This window comes from Merops nubicus, unplaced genomic scaffold (genome assembly GCF_000691845.1).
Source record: "Merops nubicus isolate BGI_N331 unplaced genomic scaffold, ASM69184v1 scaffold52473, whole genome shotgun sequence".
In the NCBI taxonomy this organism is placed as follows: domain Eukaryota; kingdom Metazoa; phylum Chordata; class Aves; order Coraciiformes; family Meropidae; genus Merops; species Merops nubicus.
This window is the reverse complement of record NW_008597966.1, coordinates 5,708-16,624: the sequence shown is the minus strand read 5'-3', so window position 1 is coordinate 16,624 and position 10,917 is coordinate 5,708. Positions and strand designations below refer to the sequence as shown.

Genomic DNA, 10,917 nt, shown 5'->3' with positions numbered 1-10,917 from the left:
TTTTTCAAAGTCTCTCTCTCTCTTTCTGGGAGAGGGGGGAGAAGGGGGGTACATAGTTCTGTTCCGTGTGGGTCCTGCCCTGAACCCCTTTTTACACGGAACCAGAACACAGATATAAAAAATCTTAATTTCAAAATTATCTGCTAATGCTACAGTGGTTCTTATGCATAACACATTTATGATATGATGTTATGGAGAAGGAAGGAAACGTGAATACAGTGTTGGGGAAATCATCATATTACACAAAATTAAAGCAATCTACAGGACTTTAAATAATGTGCTCATGCCTTATACATTAGCCAAAAATATGTTTCTATTGAATTAATCAGGCCCTAATATTGTAGAATTTTCCTTAACAATGAGAAAAGAATTATCCATCAAACAAATTCACATTTATGATTTCCATGTCATCTCAGGAGAGCAATACACAAAGGAAATTCTGAGGAATTTTTAACTGCACTTTGATTGCAGGGCTAAAAGTTCTCATTATTGTCAGAAAAAAAGCTATGCATCTTGGCTGGTATTATGTTGTATATTTTCACCAAATAACGTGGGTCACCTGAAGATCTTCAAGCATCATACTAAGATAAAAGGCTAAATGAGAGAGAAAGGCAGACAGCTCAGATAACTTTTGAGTTAGCAGGCAGCTCCTTTATTTAACCACACTGACTTCCACCTGATTAGCCTTCTAGGTCTACAAATCTAAGACAATTTCACCACTTACCATTCCATTAAGAACAGTAAAAAATTAATGACAAGGTAAGTCTGATATCAGCTTCAGTGATCACTCCAGAAAGTTAAGAAGAGCTTGTGACTAGAGTCGTTTTTAGACCTTTCCTTCTCTCAGTATTACCACTAAGTGGATTGGTGGAGAAAATGCTGTTTTCTGCCTACAAGAAAGCACTTAACTTAATTTCTTTTCCTCTCTGTCTCTCACTCATACAGGCTGTCACGTAATGTGAAATTTCTGTAGCTGCTTATCATGGAAAAATTGCTGCATGATCATAAACACACACTCCCCCACAGCTTCCTTAAAGTGAAGAATGCTCTTCTGGAATAATGAATGTGAAGCTCTGAGTCCATGGCCTGTATTCTGTAAATGTTTCTATCCAACCCTTTCCATCAGAGTCCCTGAACATGCGGTTGCCTTTTGTTAATAGAATTTTGTCACATGTTTTATGCATGTGTTTTAAGTACTTGTCTGAACCTAGACACCTGCTTCTCCTCTATTTAGAAGGCCATTTCTGTTTAAACAAGTGACTTTTGATGATTACTTATGATAAGGTTAACTCTAATTATAGAGTTTTTTTACTTCACATCTCGCTAAGAGCTATATATCCTCCTACTGCTGAAATTAATGGCAGAAATCCCACTGACATCAGGAGGACAGGCAGTGAATATAGAAATAGTTGGAACAACTTCAGCACTATTTGCTTCTTATCATGACTTCTTACACTGTGGCTCACAGTGAAATACAGCCATGTGGAAAAAGCCTTTGGTAACAGCACAGTACCACTGTACATATCTTTTACATGTCACAAAAGGCATCACCCAGATTACTTCACAGCCTACAACCTTAGGGCACAGTTATTCTTAAAATACACAGAAAACCCGAACAATTTAGACTTTTAAAGGTCACTATCTGACACTGTCTGTAATGTGCAACAGACAGAAACATCTTGAGACGATTACATTTAGGGTCAGAGACAGAAAATGGTGTTAGAATCACTAAACCACTTGCAAGTGCACTTAAAGACAAACACATAGCATATCAAGTGCTAGCAGAGGTCTTCCAGGACACCTTTTTAAGTGAAAAAAATATCCTGATCAGACCAATGTCTCTGAATTAGTTATGCTATTAATCATTATGTTACTCTATTCTCCTATAATTTTAAAATAGAAATCAATCTCAACATAGAATGATAAGGACATAATTTAAACTGGGGAAAATACACAACATTTCTCCTAACATGAGAAATGTACCTGTCTTTGTTTAGCTCCAGACCCACAGTGCTGCAGGTTGTATCTTGCATCTTGGATTCTACAGCACAGATATCTTCTCAGTGCTCTAGGTAACATCCTCTATTTGCTGCAGAGAAAGAAAGCTTTGTCACTGAGGCTTCCACAGCCTGGATTTCATCCTTCATGTGATAATGCACAGTACCAAAAAAGTAAAATACTAGACCATGTTCTTAAACTTCTCTGTTAAATACGGTAGATGACTGTGGCCCAAGCAATCATTCAGATTGGATTCTGCAATTGTTTCTATATGACTGAAGCATGTGCCTTAAGAGACAACTTGAAGTGTGAAGATATAACTCACTCTGTTGTAAAGGCCTTTTTCAATGCTATAGCTACAGGTATATTCACACTCCAGTTCCCTGCCATCACCACCGAGACAGCAGCATTAATGATCAACCACATAATTAACTGAGTATCAATTTTAGTTACTTGCAAACTCCTCACAAAAGCAGAATCTGTTATCCAGGATCATGATACAGTTGTTCTGGCCCTAACACAACCAAGGCTGAAAGATGGAGTTGTGTGGGTTTTAGAACAGCTGCTACAGCATCTCTTTACACTACTGTAGTTGGTCTCAGGTTAACACCTCTCCTCTGATCTCACCTGAGACAACTGCTGATGTTTCTTTTGCATCTGCTTAAAGTCATCTCTCCGGTTGATTGCCACTGCTAATTAACTCTGTACTTTATACCAAACAGAACACAAAGAGTACAAGACTAGTCCATCAACCTGGCAATGATTTACCAAAGCACAAGTTTCCTCTGCTTATTAGAGAAGTGAACTGTACTTGATTTGAATACAGTTGTTTTATACATTTAGATTCCTAACAAGAACTTATCAATATGAATGTTCTGTATGTCTCAGAACTACACCTTCAAGTTTAATTCTGGAAGTCTGAAACAACGCAAAACAAAACAAAATAAAACACAAAAAAACCCGCTTTAGTATTCCTGCATATACTGTGTGCAAAGACAACTATGGGGAAAACAAGAGAAACAAAGTTGTACAAGCACATTAATCTTCAGATGAACAACTCAATAACACTTTCAGGTGTCCCTAGTAGAGCAAAAACCCCCAAACACATAAACAAGCAAATAGAGTCAATTTTGTTTCTTGAATTTCATAGGAACAAGTGCTAAATAAACATTCCTGGAAACTGTGCAATACACAGATTCAGTACCAGATTTTGCACTACTGTCAACTGCCCACTACCTAGCAGCTGTTGTTATGGATGAAATATTAGGTATTTTCTTTACAGCATCACATTGCTTGTATAATATCTTTCAGAAAATTTATTTTACAGATCTCAAATTTGGAACTCCTAAAGTGATTTCAATCACCTAGGCTAACGCACACACCAGAAGTAAGGAAAACAGGCAGATAGTTCAGTTGTAGAACAGAGTATCTAATTAAAACATGCCTTTATATAATATACTCATCCCTGATTATTTCATTCTAACTGTAGTGGAGGGAAACCTCTACTTCAGAAGAAGTGTCATTAATAAATAAATAAAACCCAGTAACCCTAGATTCCCACCTGTATCAATATACAGTGACATCAACTTGATTCTGAAATTCAGCTCTTTTAGGCTTCTGTCAACCATCTTTCAGGCAGGACTAGCATCACTTTTGTTGTTAGTGTTGAATTTCAAACATTAAAAGATCCTTTTGTAAGCAACAACAGTGAACTTACTGTAGCAATTGGCTCACTTTTGAGATCACATTTTAATATAATACTAATTCTGGCTCGTTTATTAGTGTTGAATACATGTAAAAACAGTTCAGCACCCTCTGTGCCACAGCAGAGTGTATGAGGTAACTAGATGCCATTCTTCAAGCATTTGGTGCTCTTATTTTAATACAATGCCTGAATTAGTTGCAGATATATTTTGAGCTTGACTGTTATATAGCCACCCTGACCTTGTAGTTTTCCTCTACTTCATTTCAATTTCCACATTCCCATTAGCTTTTAATAATTACTGTTGTATGGCAAGTAAAAAATTTAATCAAAGCAAGCAGTTCAATGAGCAGTGTGTAGGAGCATGCAGAAATACAGGAAGTCTACTACAAAGTAACATCTATGGCACTATCACTGAAGTCCCAAAAAAACCTTTTCTGTAGAAACATCTTGGCAGTAAAAATGTCAAGAGGAATCAGTAAAAAAACCTCCTGTTAAAACTCCTGTCAACTTGAGATGATCGTAAAGGAAAAAATATCATGAGAGAGTGACAAAAGGTACCTATAAGGATGAAAGTTTATTTCAAAATGATTCTGTAGAAAGCAGATTATGCAATTCCTTCCCACTGCCACTGTCTGAGAGATCATGTCATGCAAATCTCAGAAAGATATCAGCATGCCCATGTAGTACTGAATGAAGAAGATAAATGGAAAGAACATAAGAAAGACCTGAGATCAGATCTTCAACCTGTACAAACCAGCACTGTCCAGTTTGTTTTAACCAGACAATACTAATCTACAACAGCCCACGGTTCTTGGGCTTAATAGGAAAGTGTTCTTCCCCATTCCTATGAACAGTTTTCCTACTGAAAAGAACAGAAGAAAGTGTTCTTTCATTACGAGACAGGTAATATAACAGGTAATAACACCACCTCCTTTTGCATACAAAAGAGATAGTAAAAAAGGTTAAAGTATCATTAAATGATGTCTGCTTTTTCGTGTTAATGCTACTTTGTATTTTGCTATCCAGATTCAGACAAACAGGTGCCATGGAACAATTGCTATGCTTGATACTCTTCTTCCTGTTATTAAACCAATTAGGAGTAAATCCACTGTAGTCCATTAACTTACACCAAGGCTTAGATAAATTACTTCTCTACTCCACAGCATAATTTGTAACCTTTGCTACTATAAAAAAATATAACTTGTTCAGCATACCATGCTATTTCTATTGATTAAAAGATAAAGCAATGTTCATGAATTAAAGGACTTGACTTTAGATACCATAATAGAGTGTTAAACAAGAAATGCTAACCAAAATACACGTGGGTTTTGTTTGTCTTCATCCTAGAATTTTGTCCAGATAAACCCCCTTAAAAATGAAAACAGATTTTTTTCTGAGAAGGAAAACCTTGTATCTGCTGTTACCCACTTCTTTTTTTTACAAAATTAATGCTCTTGAAATAAGTAATAAACCCTCTCCTATTTATACCAACAATTTTGATTTCATGTTAAGGAAATAGATTGTGAGAGTGTATACTGTAAAATATATATGAGTAATATATAATCATAATATAAATATTATATAAATATAAAATATAGTATATTATTTCATGTAATTTAAAATACTCAAAACAGATTATTAAGTAGGCCATCTGATTGTACATAATCTTCCAAGAAATACAGACTACAAGATTAGTTTATTCAGCTTTACCTCATTTCAGAGTTTTGCTGTCACTGAAGGCATTGGATTCTGTTCCAAACTGATTCGGGACAGCACTACTAATTTAAAAAATGGTCAGGAAATATGAAATGAAGCTTACTGTAGAAAGATCACCCCAAATTACAGCATGCTTTCCTCTATCCTAGTGACAAGTTATCTTTGTCAGAATGACACATTGTCACCTCTGATCTTTCATCTCCAACTTCCTTTATACATTCCAAAGGATCAATGGATTCAGAGAGACCAGACTAGTTTCTTTTCATAAGGATTTGACTGCTAGAGTCATCTTTCAGTGAGCAACAATAAGGATGAGGTGAACCAAAAATCTTTAGCATACTTGGAGTTTGAAAGGTTATGTTTTGATGGCAGAGTTGTAGTTAATTAAACAGAAGTAGATTTATTAAAAAAAAAAATCTGTTCTTCTTGCCCATATTATCTTAGGATATAAATAGAAAGAAAAGTTTAATTAGTTAAGGAAGAAATTTGAGCCAGGTCTCAAATCAAACATTTGATCCATTAAACAGTAACCTAAGTCGTGGTTATTGTCACCTTTTGAATCCTTTATAAGCCAGTGTGGCAAGCCAGAGCAAACATTACTATTTTGCCTGGTATCTCCTCAGCTATTTTTGCCTTTACCTCCTGCGAAAACTATAAAGGTGAGCAGATGACTTGAGATTAATTAAATGTAATTACTGTGCAGAGCTGCACCAATGGTAAGTACAACAACCACTGTTCTAAGATTTTTATTATAGTTGCTGGAATTACATATGGATGGACCTTATATATAGATAAGCATCAGTTTTCTTTTTATTCTTCAGAGCTGTTGGGGGAGAAAACAGAAGCAAACCTTCCTGCTTTCTTTTTCTCACGGCATATACTGTTATTTGTATTGCCAGATGCCATGCATTCCAGTAAGACTAATTCTTAGATTAATGGTTACATAGAGTTTAAAAATGTGCTGTACTTAAATAGGATGCAGGTGAATGATAAAAAAAAAGGATCATCAATTCACAACATAATTTGCATAATCTGTTTTATTAAAAAGTATTATTTCAGCACTGCTATTTTTAAGGAAGTAATTTACTAAATCTTATTATTTGTTTATGAATAGCAGCAATGTTGGTTTGATCAATTTGATTCATCTACATTTTTAAGTCTTTGAAACAGATAAAAACCAATTTGCTGTTAAGATGCATTTGCATTTCACAAATCTGTTTGCAATATACTATTTTGCACAGGTTTAAAATGAGCCTTACAGACATTCTAAGCCCTTCTGATATTGCTGCTGCTCTGCGGGACTGCCAAGGTGAGAAAACAATTAAAACTCTAAAAATCTATTCTGTTGTGTAACACATGGCAAGTTTAATTCAGTCCCAAAGGAATACTGAACAGGCGCATACCGTAAACAGATTTCTGTAATCTCTTTAGTTAGCTGTCACAGTACATCTGTTCATGATTGGTTTATAATGCCAGTGTGTAACTTATCCCATGTGATTTTTTTGATGTTTAGGAGGGTGTGGTGCAGTATGGCAAAATTCATTCTGGCAGGCTTTATCTATCATTCATGTGTAGAACAATTAAAATGGAATGAAGCCACATCCTCAGACCGTTTAGGAACAGTGAACACAGTGGTCTGGGGTTAATTTATTTATTAATTTATTTTCAGCTCCAGATTCCTTTAGTCCCAAAAAATTCTTTCAGATCAGTGGAATGTCTAAAAAGAGTAGCAGCCAGCTCAAGGAGATCTTCCGGATTCTCGACAATGATCAAAGTGGCTTTATTGAGGAAGATGAGCTCAGGTAAGGATTTCATTAATTATTCAGAGGCTATCCAAAAAATCAGCACATTTTTCTTTCCAGAACTGTTCTGTAAATGTGAGCACAAGTTATGCAAAATGTTGATAAAACCTTCAGCAGACTGTGAAAGGTGTATTTAAGTAGCTAATCCCTACAGAGAAAAACAGATTAGTAACTACCTGCCTTTAATGCTCAGTATAGAAAAAGATAGCTCCCTGGGGGTGGATTTTGGAAGTGTGTAGGATCAGTTGCATCAAGGCTGGACTTACAAAGCAGAAATGCATATAACTAAAATTTAGCTCGTCAAAGAAAACTGTTTTTAGGAGCTGGCTATTGTGGTAAATAATTTATTTATAACTAGCTATCAGTTTGATCATACAGTTACCATAAAAGATTAATATTCTGTGAAAATCATAATCAAAGCTGTTTTCTTCCTAGGTATTTCCTTCAGAGGTTTGAGTCTGGAGCCAGAGTGTTAACCACCACTGAGACCAAGACCTTCTTGGCAGCTGCAGATCATGATGGGGATGGTAAAATTGGGGCTGAAGGTATTAACTTACTTATATACAGAATAAGGGTCCTTGGGATGTGTTGTAATGATGTGTGATTCCCTTTTATGTTAATGGTGCATTAATGTACCTCCAGCGGTTTTCCTGACACCTTGCAGTAGCAACCTGTCTAGGGTGGAAACAGTTCCTGATTTTACAGATCTATCTCTGCAACTCGTTTTGCACAAGCAAGTCAAAAAAAAACCCAAAACCACCCAGGCTGCCCTAGGGAACCTCCTCATTGCCACTCTGAAATTTCAGTTTTCTGAAAGGAACTTCCCTTTATTTCTCCTCCCACTAACTCTGGTGTAAGGCAGTACTAGCATCACTTGTCATACACAAATGTAAAATCAAGGACAAAAGACCAGCTCTCCACAGGAGAACCAACAGCACGTACATTGGATCATTTACAGCAGTTAACTCCCAACAGAAAATCTTCTAGTCAGTGACATCATTCACAATCTGCAAGAGCTAGCAGCGTGCCGCTCAGTATCTGTTTTGCATAACAAGGAGAACAGAACAATTAAGTGTCACTAGCCTGCAACAGGCTCCGTGCCTGGGGATGGGCGCTGTCTATCTCCAGCGGCAGGCTAAGGACCAGCCGGGAAGGAGCCGCGTACTGCACTCACCCCATGGAAATGCCGCAGCGATTTAATGGCTGCTCAGTGCAGAAACCTCCTGACCTCCTAACTCCGTCTTTCTGCGTCTCATTTTGATCAGGAATCACACAGTGACACAAAAGGCTTGCAGCCAATGCCAATTTGGCCCCTGAGAGAAGCAAGCTGCCTGGATGAGCATGAAAGGGGCTTAGGGAACAGCACGCAGGGAATGTGCTGCTGTGCAGATTGCCTCGCTCACTGCGCTAGGAGGACAGAACTCTGCTGTTTCTTCCTTTGGAATGAATTAAATCTAATTCCTTAGGGAATGTGCCAGAATAAACACACATGATTTATGAAGCAATCTATATACTAATAAAGTCATTCAGTGATGGGACCTATCAGATACTCTAACTCACAAAAGCCAAACATTTAAAAGATGTTCCAAATCACAGTGTCTCACTATATAACACAAAACTCCAGTAGCACACCACATGGAACTGCACAACGTTCATGGCTTTAGAAGGTACTCTGAATCAACACTCCTCCACTGCAGAGGCATTACAAACAGCTACTAAGACACATAGACTCACTTTTAATTCTTTAACTTCAGCTCTTAACTGCTTCTTACTCAAATTCCATATTAGCCATTACATTATTTTTGCCCAAGATCATCAGTATTATGTAGAGAGAAGGCTAAAACTACCCTGAACATTTTATTATTTCTTACAGATGTCAGCAAACACTGTCTTTCCATCGGCTGTTTACAAAAGGAAGTTTAGGCAATGTCTCTCCTCCATATGTATTTCTTCTCCTCTGGTCATCTATCAGACAATTGTTTTCTTTTCATTCCTATTCTAAATCTCTTGATAAACCACTAACCTTTTATTCCTAATCCTTTCATTTTAATATTTCTACCATAAATATTCTCTTCTCTTTCACAGAATTCCAGGAAATGGTGCAGTCTTAGAGGTTCAAAAGGACCAAAGACAAAACCTGGGATGAATCTCCACAAGACACTCCAAAACCTTGAAAATCATGATTCCCTTATTCATCTTGACAGTGTCTGTTATATTTTCATTGCCTTAGCAACAAGATGAAACACTGATTAATTTTTTTTTTCATTCTGTGGACCATTTACCATATTCTAAACTCTACTTTATCAGAGATTTCCCTTAAAAATATTGAATAAAAATTAATCATATACTGTAGCTTGTGTCTGTTTTTCTGACTGTTAAACGGAAACATCTGAAATCTTAAACTAGACATGTTAAACGTCCCAAGTTCTTGGTCTTATCAGACCTTTGTTTATGGAACATCTTTTGAAATCAGTGGGAGTTCTGTTTACAACAGGCCTTCCAGTTTAAGCTTGAAGTTCTCAAAACACTCAGATCTTCCTCAAAGACTAAGAGCTCAGACATAATGGTGAGGTAGGTGAGGACAAAATCTCTCACTGACTTTCAAGTGAAAAGCAGTCATACATTTTTGCTTAAGTGGTCTCTGCATGAGACTGTTGCAGTTTCACAACACTCCTTTTACATGAGCCAGTTAAGAGAACAGGGAAGTAAACCCCATATGCTTTCCTGAAGAAAGAATTAAAAGGAATACCTAAGTGGGTGTGAGGCTCAGATAACTGTGAGGCTTTAAAAAGCAGAGGGGAAGCAAAATATATCTTCTTGGTGGTATCTTCTAGCTTTCTCAGTAGGGAGGACTAAAGGTGTGGAGGAAGAACTTGTAGAAATGCACACTGAGAAAGCTCCAATGTACTCTGCCCAGTATTTCCAGGCTGTCTGCCGTATTACCACTCTCCTTCCCAATAACATGCATCTCTGGGGATGCTAGAGAAATGTCTTTTTTTTTGTGAACAAACAATTCAGTCATTAGGAAGGGGACATTCAGGTGCTCTGATGGAGTATTTACGTATTCACCTTCTCTACATTGCCAAGTGCTGTATACTGCTGCTTACACACATGCAGCTTGTAGCAGTCACTAGAACACAAGGGAAACTTCAGCAAGATGAATGGTTTAGTCACTGCAGTTTCAATGCATTTCTTCCTTTGTTGCAAATGGCTACATTCAACATTAACCACATTTTATTATTTTCTAAAGTGTCTATAAATACGAGTGATTGTGCAAAAAAAAACACCAAACCCAGAGCTGAATTGTCTTATGAGACAACCAGCAATTGCTGGGGAAGGGACTAAAGAATCTCGGCGCACTTGTGAGCAGGGCTGTGTTATCTTCCAGGGCAACAAAGTCACAGAGTCCCCATGGCTAATGCTTCAATATCCTAGGCCCCTTCCTCTCTTCCAACCTGCATTTTGCAAACTTGACAAAACAGTAATTGAAGAATTCTTGTTGGCCTCAAACGTTCATCATTGAAGCACAATCAGATCCATAAATAAAAATTCTCCTTTACTCAGTGTGAAGAAAAGCTCATGGAGTGCCATCCTCCAAGACAGCCTAGACAGCTGCACCAATACAAGCTCTGTAATGAATCATCCCCACCTACTCATCATCTCTGTGTCTCCTCAGCGACCTTCTACTCTTTTGGG

General features: G+C 37.2%; 1 protein-coding gene across 1 annotated transcript; it reads left to right on the top strand.

Moving 5' to 3' along the window:
• Nucleotides 1–6,662: 6,662 nt before the first annotated feature.
• Nucleotides 6,663–9,332, top strand: LOC103769629 (parvalbumin, thymic CPV3). The gene is made up of 4 exons (XM_008936845.1): nucleotides 6,663–6,728; nucleotides 7,089–7,221; nucleotides 7,657–7,766; nucleotides 9,307–9,332. Exons 1-4 carry the CDS (start codon nucleotides 6,668–6,670, stop codon nucleotides 9,330–9,332), a joined length of 330 nt encoding a protein of 109 aa, XP_008935093.1. The 5' UTR covers nucleotides 6,663–6,667.
• The last annotated feature ends 1,585 nt before the right edge of the window (nucleotides 9,333–10,917 follow it).

Excerpts from the sequence above, each read along its gene's own strand:
- LOC103769629 (XM_008936845.1), top strand. The coding sequence starts at position 6,668 with ATGAGCCTTACAGACATTCTAAGCCCTTCTGATATTGCTGCTGCTCTG. Across the intron at positions 6,729-7,088 it reads TGCTCTGCGGGACTGCCAAG|CTCCAGATTCCTTTAGTCCC; the intron begins GTGAGAAAACAA and ends ATTTATTTTCAG. Across the intron at positions 7,767-9,306 it reads TGGTAAAATTGGGGCTGAAG|AATTCCAGGAAATGGTGCAG; the intron begins GTATTAACTTAC and ends TCTCTTTCACAG.